Source organism: Scyliorhinus torazame, chromosome 10, assembly GCF_047496885.1.
Source record: "Scyliorhinus torazame isolate Kashiwa2021f chromosome 10, sScyTor2.1, whole genome shotgun sequence".
Classification (NCBI taxonomy): domain Eukaryota; kingdom Metazoa; phylum Chordata; class Chondrichthyes; order Carcharhiniformes; family Scyliorhinidae; genus Scyliorhinus; species Scyliorhinus torazame.
The window spans coordinates 114,378,441-114,398,950 of record NC_092716.1 but is presented as its reverse complement, the minus strand read 5'-3'; the positions used below and the strand labels follow the sequence as shown (position 1 = coordinate 114,398,950).

The 20,510-nt window shown below is 50.2% G+C and overlaps 1 protein-coding gene across 8 annotated transcripts in view; it reads right to left on the bottom strand.

Annotated features, from left to right (window-relative positions):
- The window catches only part of cmtr2 (cap methyltransferase 2), a 100,864-nt gene that overhangs the window by 23,633 nt on the left and 56,721 nt on the right, over positions 1 to 20,510 (bottom strand). For 3 of the 8 annotated variants that reach the window (XM_072518639.1, XM_072518638.1, XM_072518641.1), the window contains 2 exons: positions 15,620 to 15,805; positions 2,391 to 2,589 (listed from right to left, as the gene is read on the bottom strand). In XM_072518639.1, the coding sequence (XP_072374740.1) occupies positions 2,391 to 2,566 (176 nt within the window). In that variant the 5' untranslated portion in view covers positions 2,567 to 2,589; positions 15,620 to 15,805. The remainder of the gene's footprint in view (positions 1 to 2,390; positions 2,590 to 15,619; positions 15,806 to 20,510) is intronic. The other 5 variants (XM_072518644.1, XM_072518643.1, XM_072518645.1 and 2 more) reach the window with 3 other exon arrangements.

Genomic DNA, 20,510 nt, shown 5'->3' with positions numbered 1-20,510 from the left:
ATAGGGCGGGGTAGTGGGCTTGGGTAGGGTGCTCTTTCAGAGGGTTGGTGCGGACCCGATGGGCCAAATGGACGGCGGCACGGTGGCACAGTGGTTAGCACTGTTGCCTCACAGCACCAGGGTCCCCGGTTCGATTCCCGGCTTGGGTCACTGTCTGTGTGGAGTCTGCACATTCTCCCTGTGTCTGCGTGGGTTTCCTCCGGGTGCTCCAGTTTCCTCCCACAAAGTCCCGAAAGACTTGCTTGTTAGGTAATTTGGCCATTCTGAATTCTCCCTCTGTGTACCCGAACAGGCGATGGAGTGTGGCAACTAGGGGCTTTTCACAGTAACTTCATGGCAGTGTTAATGTAAGCCTACTTGTGACAATAAAGATTTTTATTATTATAAATGGCCTCCTTCTGCACTGTCGGAATTGTCTCGTTCTATGGCTGAAAACAAAGGGTAAGATACATGACTCATCTCAGACAAATTAAATTCTCAGCACTTTCTGCCCATCGCAATTGTTTTCAGATGCATTGAGGTGTCTCAGTGACCGACGTATAAATGAGATTGTTCTGATTGACGAAACGCTGATTCATCGCTTTCAGCCTCAATCTATCACGATTTCTCCCAATGGGCTCTTCCCTTCCTCCGAGACACCAGACTCTCTGTAACCTGATGACCTCCCTCCTCGCTCAGCCTCAAACTCCAAGGTTACTAGCTCATGGCTGGTGAGGATTGCCAGGTTTGGGATCCCATCACCAGTGGGCAGATCGCTCACGATTGTTTTGGCTTTACTCCTCCTGCAAGTCAGTGCAGAGCTCCAATGAATGCTGAAACCATCACGCCGAACACCATACCATGCTGCCCCCCAACACAACCCCCGAGAGGGTTGAGAACGTTACCACCCCTAGACACCTGAACCTCTCTCAAGACTTGAAAGCCATCGGCAACTGTGTGATCCGAGCCGACATGAGATTCACGCACTTGCTCATAACATGGTTGGCCACCCTCAATGCCCCATCCAGCTCAATGCCCACCCAATGCCCACCCATGCCAAACACAGAAGGCCACTGAACCTTTCCTGGCACTGTATCCAGCTTCTCCAGACAAGATCATGGCAGGTGGCATCCACTGCCATCTTGGTGCAGGCCTTCTTGGTGAGGTGGGGTGACCTCCTCCTTCCATATCTTGGCATCAAGATGCCCCTATTTTCTTTTACTGCCTCCACCAGGGTTTGGAGGCAGTCATCAGGGAAGCGAGGGCTGGCCACCGGATATCACCTCCCGCTTACTATGGGGTGCTGCAATAGCCTTTCCGCAGCCAAAGTTTAATCAGCAGCCTGTGACTGCCATGCCTCTACATTTCAGTCCGGACCATTGAGATATACCACAAAAATCAAGAGGATCTGGTACTGAGCCCTCACCTGAAACAGCCTTCCAGTCACAAAAATACTGATCAAACTTCACCCGTTGCTTCTTCCCAGCCCATGTCAAGTTTGTTTAAACCCTCCCCAAAAGCAGGAGCAAACCTTCCCACCACAATATCAGTTCCACCCTTGTTTATGTGAAACCCATTCGATCTGTACAGGTCCCATATCCCCCAGAACCTGTCCGAATCCCCCAGGAATCTAAAGACCTCCTTCCTGCACCACCTCTCCAGCTGTGCACCCATCTTCCCTGCCCACCTATTTCTGTGCTCACTACCACATAGTACAGGCAGTGATCTGGAGATTGCTGCCTTTCAGATCCTGTGTTTTAAAACTTTGTTTTACTAGCTCCCTAAAATCTACCTGCAGGACCTCATCCCTCTCTTTATCGTTGGAACCAGTGTGGACGACGACTGTCAACTTTTCCCCCTGCTCTCTCAGAAAGTTCTGTTGACGGTGAATGTTATTCTTAACCCTGACACCAGTAAGGCAACATAACATCCTGGACTCATACCTGCAGCTGCAGAAATGCTTGTCTGCTTCCCTAATATCAAAACCCCTATCAGTCCTGTCCTACCTCCGCCCCCATCCCCTTCTTTGCCTGCACACACTTAAGCTGTGCGGTGACTACATCGAGAAACGCACCAACCATTTTGCTCTCAGCCTCATGAGAGCTCCACAGTGACACCAGCTGCTGCTCAAGCTCCGAAACCTAGATCTCGAACATCTCCAACTGATTGCACTTCCTCCACATCTGTTTGTCCAGAGTGCTTCTAACGTCTAGGAGTTCACACAGGATCCAGGATGCACTTTCCATGGGCCCGGCATGCCTACCGCTCTCGATTAATTAGACAATTTGCTAAAGTTACCAGAAATAAACTTAAGTCCAATTACTTGATATAGTTCAACATAAAGATTGTTCATTTTAAATATCGATCTGTGAATGAGAACCTCCCTCTGTGTGATGTTCCATGATCCTCACCTGTAACTTCCATAATCCCATTTCCGCCAGCTGTTGTCGCTCTGGTTAAATCTCGGATTCCTCGCTGTGGACACCTCTCCTTGATTATTTTCACTTTCGCTGTCTCTTTCTCTCTTTCGACTCCTGCTCCTTTCAGCCGAGTCGCTCTTGAACATCGGCCCCGCTCTCAATGCCATTACTTCAAGATGATCACAGCTTGCTGGAGTGAACAGAAAATGTGAACAAATGATTTGCCTGTCCTTCAAGGTAATGGAATTTGCAGTCTGTCTCAGGTTGCACAACCTAATTTAGATCTGGATGGACCGCATTCCATAGGTACTATTTCCATGGAAATAAATCCATTCCATAGAGTATCCAATCACCTGTCTGTAAACCTATATCCTTGTGGTAGTCACCACTGTTGTATTATATTGAATATACTGCACTGCATACGAGGGTATTACGGTGAGGCCCCTGTACTACAGGTACGGGGGTAGATCTCTGCATAGCCAACCTCACGGTCCAGGGCATGGAGTTCAATAACTTCCGACTCTATGTCCTCCCCTATCTCTGCGCTGCCACACTCCTGGGACTGGACTTCCAGTGTAACCTGCAAAGTTTAACGTTCAAATTCGGCGGCCCCAGACCCCCCCCGTCACTGCCACCGCTCTATCCCCCCCTACACAGGCACGGCCCCATCCTGCTCAATGCAGGCACACCCATCCCCCAACAAGCATCGCCTCCCCCAACACCCCACACAGAAGGGGGACACACCGATGGAGCTCCCCAGTGTACCCACCCTTGGCTCTGCCACCCTGGCACTGCCAGGTTGATACTGCCACAGGGCAGTTCCCAACCATGTCCTGCACCAACCGAGGGTATACCTCACTCTGCACCCAGCATGGCCATCATGACTGGTTCTCAAAATGACACCCGGTATCGTCTGCCCACGACGTATCCTCCCAACCCTCCCTGGCGGCGTGACTTTAGGCCAACACAAATCATTACTGGTTTTCAAAATGAAAATATTATAATTTAGGGAAATTTGGGCATGAACCCGATTATATCACTGGTGGGGAGGGGGTGGAGAAGACCTCAAACTGAGAACCGTCAGCACTAATCCCGTTTCTGACCACACCCGGGCATTAGCGGCCATTGTGGAACTTGCGGCTGTATCTGAATGGACGACTAGGAAATTATGAAGGCATGGGGACAAGTTGGCTGAGTTGGAGTGGGAAAATACGTCAAAAGATATGACTGCACAGGATCATCTTCAAAGAACTATTACGTAGCATACAGCACCTATAAATTCCTTCAGGGCACAAAAAGCCCCAAAAAGTCAGTCAACCGTGGCGAACAAAGGAAGTCAAGGGTTGTATAAGGTAAAAAGAAAATGCTTGTAAAGTTGCCAGAAATAGTAGTAAACCTGAGGATTGGGAGATTTTTAGAATAAAGCAAAGGAAGGGCAAGAAACTGATAAAGAAAGGGAGAACAGAATATGAATGTAAAACACATAGAAACGACTGTAAAAGCGTCTATTGTGACAAATATAGGAATTTTTATATGTATGTTGTATTATGTGTCTGTTGCCGTAATGTTATGAAAAGAATTTGGGTTCAGGTACCCGGACTGTCTGTTAAAGCTGTGATTAAGGGGTTAACAGCTGGACAGACTGCGATTTCACTCATGGGAGGGGCTGGGGCTGTTTTTAGGTTTTGTTTTCCAGCCCTGCCTGTGTGTTGCTTTTAGTTTCATTTCTTGAATTCTGCTCTGGATTTCAGAGGAAATGAGGTGCGTTGGGATAGGGCGGGGTAGTGGGCTTGGGTAGGGTGCTCTTTCAGAGGGTTGGTGCGAACCCGATGGGCCAAATGGACAGCGGCACGGTAGCACAGTGGTTAGCAGTGTTGCCTCACAGCACCAGGGTCCCAGGTTCGATTCCCGGCTTGGGTCACTGTCTGTGTGGAGTCTGCACATTCTCCCTGTGTCTGCGTGGGTTTCCTCCGGGAACTCCAGTTTCCTCCCACAAAGTCCTGAAAGACATGCTTGTTAGGTAATTTGGCCATTCTGAATTCTCCCTCTGTGTACCCGAACAGGTGATGGAGTGTGGCAACTAGGGGCTTTCCACAGTAACTTCATGGCAGTGTTAATGTAAGCCTACTTGTGACAATAAAGATTTTTATTATTATAAATGGCCTCCTTCTGCACTGTCGGAATTGTCTCGTTCTATGGCTGAAAACAAAGGGTAAGATACATGACTCATCTCAGACAAATTAAATTCTCAGCACTTTCTGCCCATCGCAATTGTTTTCAGATGCATTGAGGTGTCTCAGTGACCGACGTATAAATGAGATTGTTCTGATGGACGAAACGCTGATTCATCGCTTTCAGCCTCAATCTATCACGATTTCTCCCAATGGGCTCTTCCCTTCCTCCGAGACACCAGACTCTCTGTAACCTGATGACCTCCCTCCTCGCTCAGCCTCAAACTCCAAGGTTCCTAGCTCATGGCTGGTGAGGATTGCCAGGTTTGGGATCCCATCACCAGTGGGCAGATCGCTCACGATTGTTTTGGCTTTACTCCTCCTGCAAGTCAGTGCAGAGCTCCAATGAATGCTGAAACCATCACGCCGAACACCATACCATGCTGCCCCCCAACACAACCCCCGAGAGGGTTGAGAACGTTACCACCCCTAGACACCTGAACCTCTCTCAAGACTTGAAAGCCATCGGCAACTGTGTGATCCGAGCCGACATGAGATTCACGCACTTGCTCATAACATGGTTGGCCACCCTCAATGCCCCATCCAGCTCAATGCCCACCCAATGCCCACCCATGCCAAACACAGAAGGCCACTGAACCTTTCCTGGCACTGTATCCAGCTTCTCCAGACAAGATCATGGCAGGTGGCATCCACTGCCATCTTGGTGCAGGCCTTCTTGGTGAGGTGGGGTGACCTCCTCCTTCCATATCTTGGCATCAAGATGCCCCTATTTTCTTTTACTGCCTCCACCAGGGTTTGGAGGCAGTCATCAGGGAAGCGAGGGCTGGCCACCGGATATCACCTCCCGCTTACTATGGGGTGCTGCAATAGCCTTTCCGCAGCCAAAGTTTAATCAGCAGCCTGTGACTGCCATGCCTCTACATTTCAGTCCGGACCATTGAGATATACCACAAAAATCAAGAGGATCTGGTACTGAGCCCTCACCTGAAACAGCCTTCCAGTCACAAAAATACTGATCAAACTTCCCCCGTTGCTTCTTCCCAGCCCATGTCAAGTTTGTTTAAACCCTCCCCAAAAGCAGAGCAAACCTTCCCACCACAATATCAGTTCCACCCTTGTTTATGTGAAACCCATTCGATCTGTACAGGTCCCATATCCCCCAGAACCTGTCCGAATCCCCCAGGAATCTAAAGACGTCCTTCCTGCACTACCTCTCCAGCTGTGCACCCATCTTCCCTGCCCACCTATTTCTGTGCTCACTACCACATGGTACAGGCAGTAATCAGGCCGCTCATCGCCTGCAACCGCCGCCGACCAGCCGCGTATCGCCTCCGTCATGATCTACCAGTCCTGACCGCCCAACCTCTCGTCGACAAAGGTGAAGGTCGACGGGCATGAGATATCCTGCCTTCTGGACTCAGGGAGCACTGAGAGCTTCATCCACCCCAATACGGTAAGGCGCTGCTCCCTCGCGGACACCCCCATTAACCAAAGAATCTCCCTGGCCTCCGGATCCCACACCGTGGCGATCCGGGGGTACTGCATCGCCACCCTCACCATCCAGGGCGTAGAGTTCAGCGGCTTCCAGCTCTACATCCTCCCCAACCTCTGCACTGCCTTGCTGCTCGGCCTGGACTTCCAGTGCAACTTCCAGAGCCTAACCCTGAAATTTGGCGGGCCCCTACCATCCCTCATGACCCTTAAAGTCGACCCGCCTTCTGTGTTTGCAAACCTCACCCCGGATTGCAAACCCGTCGCCACCAGGAGCAGACGGTACAGGGCCCAGGACAGGACCTTCATCAGGTCTGAGGTCCAGCGGCTGCTGCGGGAAGGTATCACCGAGGCCAGCAACAGCCCCTGGAGAGCCCAAGTGGTAGTGGTGAAAACCGGGGAGAAAAACAGGATGGTCGTTGACTACAGTCAGACCATCAATCGATACGTGCAGCTCGACGCGTACCCCCTCCCACGCATATCGGATATGGTCAATCAGATTGCACAGTACCGGGTCTTCTCGACAGCGGACCTGAAATCTGCCTACCACCAGCTCCCCATTCACAAGGCGGACCGCCCGTACACCGCGTTTGAAGCGGACGGCCGCCTTTACCATTTCCTTAGGGTTCCCTTCGGCGTCATTAACGGGGTCTTGGTCTTCCAACGGGAGATGGACCGAATGGTTGACAGGTACGGACTGCGGGCCACTTTCCCATACCTGGATAACGTCACCATCTGCGGCCACGACCAGCAGGGGCACGACTAACCTTTCCAAATTTCTCCACACCGCCAAACTCCTCAACCTAACCTACAACAAGGAAAAGTGTGTGTTCAGCACAAACCGATTAGCCACCTTCGGCTATGTGGTTCAGAACGGAGTTCTAGGGCCCGACCCCAATCGCATGCACCTCCTCATGGATCTCCCCCTTCCCCACTGCCCCAAGGCCCTCAAACGATGCCTGGGGTTCTTTTCGTGCTACGCCCAGTGGGTCCCTAACTATGCAGACAAGGCCCACCCACTCATCCACTCCACCGGTTTCCCACTGACGGCCGAGGCTCACCAGGCCTTCAACCATATCTAGGCCAACATCACCAAGTCCGCGATGCACGCGGGCGATGAGACGTTCCCCTTCCAGGTCGAGAGCAATGCATCAGACGTCGCTCTGGCCGCCACCCTCAACCAAGCGGGCAGGCCCGTGGCTTTCTTCTTCCGCACTCTCCATGCTTCCGAAATTCGCCACTCCTCGGTCAAAAATGAGGCCCAGGCCATAATAGAAGCTGTGCGACACTGGAGGCATTACCTGGCCGGCAGGAGATTCACTCTCCTCACGGACCAACAGGCGGTTGCCTTCATGTTCGATAATGCGCAGCGGGGCAAGATTAAGAACGACAAGATCTTGCGGTGGAGGATAGAACTCTCCATCTACAATTACGAGATCTTGCACCGTCCCGGGAAGCTGAACGAGCCTCCTGATGCCCTGTCCCACGGCACTTGTGCCACTGCACAAGTGGACCGCCTCCGAGCCCTCCACGAGGACCTCTGCCACCCGGGGGTCACTCGTTTCTTTCATTTCATCAAGACCCGCAACCTTCCCTACTCCATCGAGGAGGTCAGGACAGTCACCAGGGACTGCCAAATCTGCGCAGAGTGCAAACCGCACTTCTTCCGGCCAGAGAGAGCGCATCTGATAAAGGCTTCCCGTCCCTTTGAATGCCTCAGCATGGATTTCAAAGGCCCCCTCCCCTCCACCGACCTCAACACGTTCTTCCTGATCATGATTGACGAGTACTCCCGGTTCCCATTCGCCATCTCCTGCCCGGACATGACCACAACCACCGTCATCAAGGCACTCCAGGGTATCTTTACACTGTTCGGTTTTCCCGCATACATTCACAGTGATAGGGGGTCCTTCTTTATGAGCGACGAACTGCGTCAATTCCTGCTCAGCAAAGGCATCGCCTCTAGCAGGACGACCAGTTACAACCCCCGGGGAAACGAGCAGGTAGAAAGGGAGAACGGAACGGTCTGGAAGACCGTCCTGCTGGCCCTACAGTCCAGGAATCTCCCAGTCTCCCGCTGGAAAGAAGTCCTCCCGGTGGCCTTTCACTCCATCCGGTCGCTGCTCTGTACTACCACAAACCAGACACCTCACGAACGTCTCCTTGTTTTCCCCAGGAAGTTCTCCTCCGGGACCTCGCTCCCAACTTGGCTAGCGACACCTGGACCCGTCCTGCTGCGGAAACATGTGAGGGCGCATAAGTCGGACCCGCTGGTCAAGAGGGTCCACCTGCTGCATGCCAACCCCCAGTACGCCTACGTAGCGTTCCCCGACGGCCGCCAAGACACGGTCTCAAGACAGAGCCCCACGCGCACCCGCACCATTGCCCCCACCCCCACCCTCCCCGCAGCACCTGACCGGAGGGTCAGTACTGCCGCCGCCCCTACCCAGCGCCGAACAGGCAACGACGCCCCCTACAGGCGCCCCTGCCCACTTTTCGCCCCAACAGCGCTGCCTAGGGGTGACGAAGCTGCCTGGGAGGAAGACACCACGTTCCCGGAGTCGCAACTGCCGGGGCCCCCACCAGGATCATCGCCGAAGCCCAGACGCTCCAGAAGGACGACCAGGCCACCCGATCGACTGATTGCTGCACCATAAACACTTTTCTGTTACCCTCGACATCACGGTACCTCCATACCTGGTCCTAACATGCGAAAGGCGACATTAACGCTGGTCATCAACCCGCTGGGTTCTTTTTTAACAGGGGGTGAATGTGGTAATACCAGGTATTGCAGTACCTGAGAGGTGGATTACCATTGGCTAGACCTAGCAGTCTACCATTGGCTAATGTACATAGCTCCGCCCTGAGAGGCGGAGTATAAGAACCCATGCCGTCCCAGCAGCCTTCACTTTCTGTATCGAAGCTGCTGGGTACAGTTCTAGCTGATTAAAGCCGATTAGTTATGACTCACCTTGACTCGAGCGTAATTGATTGTGCATCACTGTCCTCTAAAATCCGCCAGCGAAAGCTGGAAAACGACACATTCGGGCTTAAAGAGGCACGGAAACTTGCGCACTCCCTACATGTAGCCTCCCGCAACGCCCAGGCCTACGTACCCAAACGCACGGTACCCGCATGGACAGGGTGGACCCAACCCGCAGCCGATTACAAAGCACCCCTAAATTCCCTACAAGCTTGTGCAGTGCGGCAGCCAGGAAACCCCCAGGGGGGGGGCCCGATGCTATTTTTGTGAGCAAAACAAACACCCCCGGCAACGCTCTCCCGGCCCGATCCGCAATCTGCAAGGGCTGCGGGAAGAAGGGGCACCTTGTGGCAGTATGCCAGGCCCAGTCGGCCGCCGCTGTCTCCACAGGCGAATCGGGCCCGCTGCCATTCCTCTCCTCACAGGCCATGTGCGATTCATGGGGGCAGCCATCTTGGATGACGTCTCAGGACTCCGACTCGGCTGGCCATGTATCGCCTGATGAGATCTCCCAGCCTGCCATGTGCGATTCATGGGGGCAGCCATCTTGGATGACGTCTCAGGACCCCGACTCGGGTGGCCGTGTATAGCCCGACGGGATCTCTCAGCTTCTGTCACAACTTGCCTCAGTGACACTGGGCCAGTCTCGGCCCTGAACACTTTCAACCGCTACGACGTTGGTACTCATCAACGGGTACAAGACATCCTGCTTGATCGACTCTGGGAGCACGGAGAGCTTCATCCATCCCAATACGGTAAGACACTGCTCCCTCGCTGTACACTCGATTAAACAAAAGATCTCCCTGGCCTCTGGGTCCCACTCTGTGGAGATCCGGGGGTACTGCATAGCCAAGCTCACGGTCCAGGGCGTGGAGTTCAATAACTTCCGACTCTATGTCCTCCCCTATATCTGCGCTGCCACACTCCTGGGACTGGACTTCCAGTGTAACCTGCAAAGTTTAACGTTCAAATTCGGCGACCCAGACCCCCCCCCGCCCCCCCCCCCCCCACCCCCGTCACTGGCACCGCCCTATCCCCCCCTACACAGGGACGGCCCCATCCTCCTCAATGCAGGCACACCCCTCCCCAAACAAGCATCGCCTCCCCCAACACCCCACACAGAAGGGGGACACACCGATGGAGCTCCCCTGTGTACCCACCCTTGGCACTGCCACCCTCGCACTGCCAGGTTGATACTGCCACAGGGCAGTTCCCAACCATGTCCTGCACCAACCGAGGGTATACCTCACTCTGCACCCAGCATGGCCATCATGACTGGTTCTCAAAATGACACCCGGTATCGTCTGCCCACGACGTATCCTCCCAACCCTCCCTGGCGGCGTGACTTTAGGCCAACACAAATCATTACTGGTTTTCAAAATGAAAATATTACAATTTAGGGAAATTTGGGCATGAACCCGATTATATCACTGGTGGGGAGGGGGTGGAGAAGACCTCAAACTGAGAACCGTCAGCACTAATCCCGTTTCTGGCCACTCCCGGGCATTAGCGGCCATTGTGGAACTAGCGGCTGTATCTGAATGGACGACTAGGAAATTATGAAGGCATGGGGACAAGTTGGCTGAGTTGGATTGGGAAAATACGTCAAAAGATATGACTGCACAGGATCATCTTCAAAGAACTATTACGTAGCATACAGCACCTATAAATTCCTTCAGGGCACAAAAAGCCCCAAAAAGTCAGTCAACCGTGGCTAACAAAGGAAGTCAAGGGTTGTATAAGGTAAAAAGAAAATGCTTGTAAAGTTGCCAGAAATAGTAGTAAACCTGAGAATTGGGAGATTTTTAGAATACAGCAAATGAAGGGCAAGAAACTGATAAAGAAAGGGAGAACAGAATATGAATGTAAAACACATAGAAACGACTGTAAAAGCGTCTATTGTGACAAATGTAGGAATTTTTATATGTATGTTATATTATGTGTCTGTTGCCGTAATGTTATGAAAAGAATTTGGGTTCAGGTACCCGGACTGTCTGTTAAAGCTGTGATTAAGGGGTTAACAGCTGGACAGACTGCGATTTCACTCATGGGAGGGGCTGGGGCTGTTTTTAGGTTTTGTTTTCCAGCCCTGCCTGTGTGTTGCTTTTAGTTTCATTTCTTGAATTCTGCTCTGGATTTCAGAGGAAATGAGGTGCGTTGGGATAGGGCGGGGTGGTGGGCTTGGGTAGGGTGCTCTTTCAGAGGGTTGGTGCGAACCCGATGGGCCAAATGGACGGCGGCACAGTAGCACAGTGGTTAGCACTGTTGCTTCACAGCACCAGGGTCAAAGAACAAACAATGAACAAAGAAATGTACAGCACAGGAACAGGCACTTCGGCCCTCCAAGCCCGTGCCGACCCTGCTGCCCCGACTAAACTACAATCTTCTACACTTCCTGGGTCCGTATCACTCTATTCCCATCCTATTCATGTATTTGTCAAGGTGCCCCTTAAATGTCACTATAGTCCCTGCTTGCACCACCTCCTCCGGTAGCGTGTTCCAGGCACCCACTACCCTCTGTGTAAAAAACTTGCCTCGTACATCTACTCTAAACCTTGCCCCTCTCACCTTAAACCTATGCCCCCTAGTAATTGACCCCTCTACCCTGGGGAAAAGCCTCTGACTATCCACTCTGTCTCTGCCCCTCATAATTTTGTAGACCTCAATCAGGTCGCCTCTCAACCTCCATCGTTCCAGTGAGAACAAACCGAGTTTATTCAACTGCTCCTCATAGCTAATGCCCCCCACACCAGGCAACATTCTGGTAAATCTCTTCGGCACCCTCTCTAAAGCCTCCACATCCTTCTGGTAGTGTGGCGACCAGAATTGAACACTATACTCCAAGTGTGGCCTAACTAAGGTTCTATACAGCTGCAACATGACTTGCCACTTCTTATACTCAATGCCCCGGCCAATGAAGGCAAGCATGCCGTATGCCTTCTTGACTACCTTCTCCACCTGTGTTGCCCCTTTCAGTGACCTGTGGACCTGTACTCCTAGATCTCTCTGACTTTCAATACTCTTGAGGGTTCTACCATTCACTGTATATTCCCTACCTGCATTAGACCTTCCAAAATGCATGACCTCACATTTGTCCGGATTAAACTCCATCTGCCATCTCTCCACCCAAGTCTTCAAACAATCTAAATCCTGCTGTATCCTCTGACAGTCCTCATCGCTATCCGCAATTCCACCAACCTTTGTGTCGTCTGCAAACTTACTAATCAGACCAGTTACATTTCCCTCCAAATCATTTACATATACTACAAACAGCAAACGTCCCAGCACTGATCCCTGTGGAACACCACTGGTCACAGCCCCCCAATTAAAAAAGCATCCTTCCATTGCTACTCTCTGCCTTCTATGACCTAGCCAGTTTTGTATCCACCTTGCTAGCTCACCCCTGATCCCGTGTGACTTCACCTTTTGTACTAGTCTACCATGAGGGACCTTGTCAAAGGCCTTACTGAAGTCCATAGAGACAACATCCACTGCCCTACCTGCATCAATCATCTTAGTGACCTCCTCGAAAAACTCTATCAAGTTAGTGAGACACGACCTCCCCTTCACAAAACCATGCTGCCTCTCACTAATACGTCCATTTGCTTCCAAATGGGAGTAGATCCTGTCTCGAAGAATTCTCTCCAGTAATTTCCCGACCACTAAAGTAAGGTTCACCGGCCTGTAGTTCCCTGGATTATCCTTGCTACCCTTCTTAAACAGAGGAACAACATTGGCTATTCTCCAGTCCTCCGGGACATCACCTGAAGACAGTGAGGATCCAAAGATTTCTGTCAAGGCCCCAGCAATTTCCTCTCCAGCCTCCTTCAGTATTCTGGGGTAGATCCCATCAGGCCCTGGGGACTTATCTACCTTAATATTTTTTAAGACACCCAACACCTCGTTTTTTTGGATCTCAATATGACCCAGGCTATCTACACACCCTTCTTCAGACTCAACATCTACCACTTCCTTCTCTTTGGTGAATACTGATGCAAAGTATTCATTTAGTATCTTTCCCATTTCCTCTGGCTCCACACATACATTCCCTTGCCTATCCATCAGTGGGCCAACCCTTTCCCTGGCTACCCTCTTGCTTTTTATGTACGTGTAAAAAGCCTTGGGATTTTCCTTAACCTTATTTGCCAATGACTTTTTGTGACCCCTTCTAGCCCTCCTGACTCCTTGCTTAAGTTCCTTCCTACTTTCCTTATATTACACACAGGCTTCGTCTGTTCCCAGCCTTTTAGCCCTAACAAATGCCTCCTTTTTCTTTTTGACGAGGCCTACAATATCTCTCGTTACCAAGGTTCCCGAAAATTGCCGTATTTATCCTTCTTCCTCACAGGAACATGCCGGTCCTGAATTCCTTTCAACTGACACTTGAAAGCCTCCCACATGTCAGATGTTGATTTGCCCTCAAACATCCGCCCCCCCAATCTAGGTACTTCAGTTCCCGCCTAATATTGTCATAATTAGCCTTCCCCCAATTTAGCACATTCATCCGTGGAGCACACTTATCCTTGTCCACCAGCACTTTAAAACTTACTGAATTGCGGTCACTGTTCCCGAAATGCTCCCCTACTGAAACTTCTACCGCCTGGCCGGGCTCATTCCCCAATACCAGGTCCAGTACCACCCCTTCCCTAGTTGGACTGTCTACATATAGTTTTAAGAAGCCCTCCTGGATGCTCCTTACAAACTCTGCCCCGTCGAAGCCCCTGGCACTACGTGAGTCCCAGTCAATATTGGGGAAGTTCAAGTCTCCCATCACCACAACCCTGTTGTTTTTACTCTTTTCCAAAATCTGTCTACCTATCTGCTCCTCTATTTCCCGCTGGCTGTTGGGAGGCCTGTAGTAAACCCCCATCATTGTGACTGCACCCTTCTTATTCCTGATCTCTACCCATATAGCCTCACTGCCCTCTGAGGTGTCCTCCCATAGTATAGCTGTGATATTCTCCCTAACCAGTAGTGCAACTCCGCCACCCCTTTTACATCCCCCTCTATCCCGCCTGAAACATCTAAATCCTGGAACGTTCAGCTACCAATCCTGCCCTTCCCTCAACCAGGTCTCTGTAATGGCAACAACATCATAGTTCCAAGTACTAATCCAAGCTCTAAGTTCATCTGCCTTACCCGTAATACATCTTGCATTAAAACATATGCACTTCAGGCCACCAGACCCGCTGTGTTCAGCAACTTCTCCCTGTCTGCTCTGCCTCAGAGCCACACTGTCCCTATTCCCTAGTTCTTCCTCAATACCTTCTGACCTATTGCTCCCGTGCCTACCCTCCTGCCATATTAGTTTAAACCCTCCCGTGTGACACTAGCAAACCTCGCGGCCAGGATATTTATGCCTCTCCAGTTTAGATGCAACCCGTCCTTTTTATATAGGTCACACCTGCCCCGGAAGAGCTCCCAGTGGTCCAGATAACGGAAATCCTCCCTCCTACACCAGCTGTTTAGTCACGTGTTTAGCTGCTCTATCTGCCTATTTCTAGCCTCACTGGCACGTGGCACAGGGACTAATCCCGAGATTACAACCCTAGAGGTCCTATCTTTTAACTTTCTGCCTAGCTCCCTGAACTCCTGCTGCAGGACCTCATGCCCCTTCCTGCCTATGTCGTTAGTACCAATATGTACAATGACCTCTGCCTGTTTGCCCTCCCCCTTCAGGATGCCCTCTACCCGTTCGGAGACATCCTGGACTCTGGCACCAGGGAGGCAACATACCATCCTGGAGTATCTTTCACATCCACAGAAGCGCTCATCTGTGCCCCTGACTATAGAGTCCCCTATTACTATTGCTCTTCTGCGCTTTGACCCTCCCTTCTGAACATCAGAGCCAGCCGTGGTGCCACTGCTCTGACTGCTGCTGTTTTCCCCTGATAGGCTATCACCCCCGACAGTATCCAAAGGGGTATACCTGTTCGAGAGGGGGACAACCACAGGGGATTCCTGCACTGACTGCCTGCCCTTTCTGGTGGTCCCCCATTTCTCTGCCTGCACCTTGGGTGTGACCACATTATGATGCTTTCCGCCACCTGCATGCTCCTAAGTGCATCCAATTGCTGCTCCAACCGAACCATGCGGTCTGTGAGGAGCTCCAGTTGGGTGTACTTTCTGCAGATGAAGCCATCCGGGATGCTGGAAGCCTCCCGGACCTGCCACATCTCACAGTCAGAGCACTGCACCCCTCTAACTGACATTGCGTCAATGAATTAGTAAATTAAAATTAAAAGTTAAAAAAAAAGTTTTTAAAGTTACTGTTAACTATCTGTTTCCTCGCACTAGATTTCTACTATAAATGTGAAAGCTAAATATAGTACTCTCTGATCTCTGGCTTAGATAACCCTCTAAATTATAATTAAGTAATTATGTTTAATTAGTTACCAATGCATAATTTTTTTAATTTAGTGTAGATTCCCAACCAGCCACTCAGGTCACAGCTTTTCTGTGATGTCACTTCAGTTCCCCCCCCTCCCCCACCCCCCACACACACAATTTGAAAAGGTAATAAAAGTAAAAATGAGTAAAAATCATTTACTTACCTTCTTACCTTCTGAGGGTCTTAGATGTTCTCAGGTTCTCTCCCTGACAGAGACTGCTCCTCCTCCTCCGAACGGCTCCCGAAACTAGCCCGCGATCTTTTTAAATCTCCGCTCCGACTCGCAGCTCCCGCGCTTTATAAATCTCCGCTCCGACTGTCGTCTTTTAAAATTTTTCCTACTTCTAGACTGTGAAGAAAACAACTTTACAACTCTGTTTCGAAATAAATAACTTTGTCTTTATTGACCAAAGTCTGCATGCAGATGGCTACAGGTTAGAGAGAGAGAGAGCTGTTAAGGTAAACCTGCTCATTCTTTCTCAAGCTCGCAAAGACATGGAGAAAACATTCAATATTTATACAAAAGCTGTATCATTTTACAAAACCAGACCTTGTTCAAAAATGTCAATACAGTCATAACTTCTGATCAAACATGTTGTCATGGAAAGACCTTGACTCGGCTTATTTGCAGTATTTTGTCTTTAGAGGATTTAAGACGTGGTCCTATTTTGTTTTTCACCTCTGCCCTCATGATGCCTTGACGCAGATGGACCTCGGTCATGAGGAGGTTGTGTTATTAGGACATTCCTAGATCGTGGCTTTGTTATCAGGTTTTAATAAGGTCAGGCACTATTTTCCCTCTTCTGGCCTTGTATGATACGATTATGTGGATTCGTAGCTTTGTCTAGTTTGTCAGGGTCTGATCTTGGCACTTAGCTGACACAGCTTTCTTACACCTGGTTACATAAGTTGACCATTTTTCCCATCATGCTGTTGCTGAGTTTGTACACTTTCACATGACTCGCAGCTCCCACGCTTTTTAAATCTCCGCCCCAGGTTCGATTCCCGGCTTGGGTCACTGTCTGTGTGGAGTCTGCACATTCTCCCTGTGTCTGCGTGGGTTTCCTCCGGGTGCTCCAGTTTCCTCCCACAAAGTCCCGAAAGACTTGCTTGTTAGGTAATTTGGCCATTCTGAATTCTCCCTCTGTGTACCCGAACAGGCGATGGAGTGTGGCAACTAGGGGCTTTTCACAGTAACTTCATGGCAGTGTTAATGTAAGCCTACTTGTGACAATAAAGATTTTTATTATTATAAATGGCCTCCTTCTGCACTGTCGGAATTGTCTCGTTCTATGGCTGAAAACAAAGGGTAAGATACATGACTCATCTCAGACAAATTAAATTCTCAGCACTTTCTGCCCATCGCAATTGTTTTCAGATGCATTGAGGTGTCTCAGTGACCGACGTATAAATGAGATTGTTCTGATGGACGAAACGCTGATTCATCGCTTTCAGCCTCAATCTATCACGATTTCTCCCAATGGGCTCTTCCCTTCCTCCGAGACACCAGACTCTCTGTAACCTGATGACCTCCCTCCTCGCTCAGCCTCAAACTCCAAGGTTCCTAGCTCATGGCTGGTGAGGATTGCCAGGTTTGGGATCCCATCACCAGTGGGCAGATCGCTCACGATTGTTTTGGCTTTACTCCTCCTGCAAGTCAGTGCAGAGCTCCAATGAATGCTGAAACCATCACGCCGAACACCATACCATGCTGCCCCCCAACACAACAAGTTTGTTTAAACCCTCCTCAATAGCAGGAGCAAACCTTCCCACCACAATATCAGTTCCACCCTTGTTTATGTGAAACCCATTCGATCTGTACAGGTCCCCATATCCCCCAGAACCTGTCCGAATCCCCCAGGAATCTAAAGACCTCCTTCCTGCACCACCTCTCCAGCAGTGCACCCATCTTCCCAGCCCACCTATTTCTGTGCTCACTACCACATGGTACAGGCAGTAATCAGGCCGCTCATCGCCTGCAACCGCCGCCATACAGCCGCGTATCTTATTACCCAGTACTAAATTGGATTTAGTACTGGGTAATGAGCCAGGGCAAGTGATAGATTTGTTAGTGGGGGAGCATTTTGGAGATAGTGACCACAATTCTGTGACTTTCACTTTAGTAATGGAGAGGGATAGGTACGTGCAACAGGGCAAGGTTTACAATTGGGGGAAGGGAAATACGATGTTGTCAGACAAGAATTGAAGCGCATAAGTTGGGAACATAGGCTGGCAGGGAAGGACACAAGTGAAATGTGGAACTTGTTCAAGGAACAGGTGCTACGTGTCCTTGATATGTATGTCCCTGTCAGGCAGGGAAGAGATGGTCGAGTGAGGGAACCATGGTTGACAAGAGAGGTTGAATGTCTTGTTAAGAGGAAAAAGGTGACTTATGTAAGGCTGAGGAAACAAGGTTCAGACAGGGCATTGGAGGGATACAAGATAGCCAGGAGGGAACTGAAGAAAGGGATGAGGAGAGCTAAGAGAGGGCATGAACAATCTTTGGCGGGTAGGATCACGGAAAACCCCAAGGCCTTTTACACATATGTGAGAAATATGAGAATGACTAGAGCGAGGGTAGGTCCGATCAAGGACAGTAGCGGAAGATTGTGTATTGAGTCTGAAGAGATAGGAGAGGTCTTGAACGAGTACTTTTCTTCTGTATTTACAAATGAGAGGGGCGATATTGTTGGAGAGGACAGTGTGAAACAGATTGGTAAGCTCGAGGAAATACTTGTTAGGAAGGAAGACGTGTTGGGCATTTTGAAAAACTTGAGGATAGACAAGTCCCCCGGGCCTGACGGGATATATCCAAGGATTCTATGGGAAGCAAGAGATGAAATTGCAGAGCCGTTGGCAATGATCTTTTCGTCCTCACTGTCAACAGGGGTGGTACCAGGGGATTGGAGAGTGGCGAATGTCGTGCCCCTGTTCAAAAAAGGGACGAGGGATAACCCTGGGAATTACAGGCCAGTTAGTCTTACTTCGGTTGTAGGCAAAGTAATGGAAAGGGTACTGAAGGATAGGATTTCTGAGCATCTGGAAAGACACTGCTTGATTAGGGATAGTCAGCACGGATTTGTGAGGGGTAGGTCTTGCCTTACAAATCTTATTGAATTCTTTGAGGAGGTGACCAAGCATGTGGATGAAGGTAAAGCAGTGGATGTAGTGTACATGGATTTTAGTAAGGCATTTGATAAGTTTCGCCATGGTAGGCTTCTGCAGAAAGTAAGGAGGCATGCGATAGTGGGAAATTTGGCCAGTTGGATAACGAACTGGCTAACCGATAGAAGTCAGAGAGTGGTGGTGGATGGCAAATATTCAGCCTGGATCCCAGTTACCAGTGGCGTACCGCAGGGATCAGTTCTGGGTCCTCTGCTGTTTGTGATTTTCATTAATGACTTGGATGAGGGAGTTGAAGGGTGGGTCAGTAAATTTGCAGACGATACGAAGATTGGTGGAGTTGTGGATAGTAAGGAGGGCTGTTGTCGGCTGCAAAGAGACATAGATAGGATGCAGAGCTGGGCTGAGAAGTGGCAGATGGAGTTTAACCCTGAAAAGTGTGAGGTTGTCCATTTTGGAAGGACAAATATGAATGCGGAATACAGGGTTAACGGTAGAGTTCTTGGCAATGTGGAGGAGCAGAGAGATCTTGGGGTCTATGTTCATACATCTTTGAAAGTTGCCACTCAAGTGGATAGAGCTGTGAAGAAGGCCTATGGTGTGCTCGCGTTCATTAACAGAGGGATTGAATTTAAGAGCCGTGAGGTGATGATGCAGCTGTACAAAACTTTGGTAAGGCCACATTTGGCGTACTGTGTACAGTTCTGGTCGCCTCATTTTAGGAAGGATGTGGAAGCTTTGGAAAGGTGCAAAGAAGATTTACCAGGATGTTGCCTGGAATGGAGAGTAGGTCTTACGAGGAAAGGTTGAGGGTGCTAGGCCTTTTCTCATTAGAACGGAGAAGGATGAGGGGCGACTTGATCGAGGTTTATAAGATGATCAGGGGAATAGATAGAGTAGACAGTCAGAGACTTTTTCCACGGGTGGAACAAACCATTACAACGGGACATAAATTTAAGGTGAAAGGTGGAAGATATAGGAGGGATATCAGAGGTAGGTTCTTTACCCAGAGAGTAGTGGGGGCATGGAATGCACTGCCTGTGGAAGTAGTTGAGTCGGCAACATTAGGGACCTTCAAGCAGCTATTGGATAGGTACATGGATTACGGTAAAATGATATAGTGTAGATTTATTTGTTCTCAAGGGCAGCATGGTAGCATTGTGGATAGCACAATTGCTTCACAGCTCCAGGGTCCCAGGTTCCATTCCGGCTTGGGTCACTGTCTGTGCGGAGTCTGCACGTCCTCCCCGTGTCTGCGTGGGTTTCCTCCGGATGCTCCGGTTTCCTCCCACAGTCCAAAGATGTGCGGGTTAGGTGAATTGGCCAATGATAAATTGCCCGTAATGTCCAAATTGCCCTTGGTGTTGGGTGGAGGTGTTGAGTTTGGGTAGGGTGCTCTTTCCAAGAGCCGGTGCAGACTCAAAGGGCCGAATGGCCTCCTTCTGCACTGTAAATTCAATGATAATCTATGATTAATCTAGGACAAAGTTTCGGCACAACATCGTGGGCTGAAGGGCCTGTTCTGTGCTGTATTTTCTATGTTCTATGTTATATGTATCGACTCCGTCACGATCGACCAGTCCTGACCGCCCAACCTCGCGTCGACAAAGGTGAAGGTCGACGGGCATGAGATATCCTGCCTTCTGGAATCCGGGAGCACTGAGAGCTGCATCCACCCCAATATGGTAAGGCGCTGCTCCCTCGCGGTACACCCCATTAACCAGCACTGAGTGCTGAATTTGGTGCATTTTGAGTGCTATCGTAAGAGTTTGGTGACCGAGGGAGTTAGGTGAGGAGGGAGTAAGGTGCTCCTTTCATTTTGTTTCCGACATTTCCGCAAAGAGTGAGAAGAGAGCCAGGAGTTTACAGAAAGTGTAGCTGACTGGGAGCAGAGTCGGAGGGCGGAGACCTAGTTAGTCCACAGGGCAGCT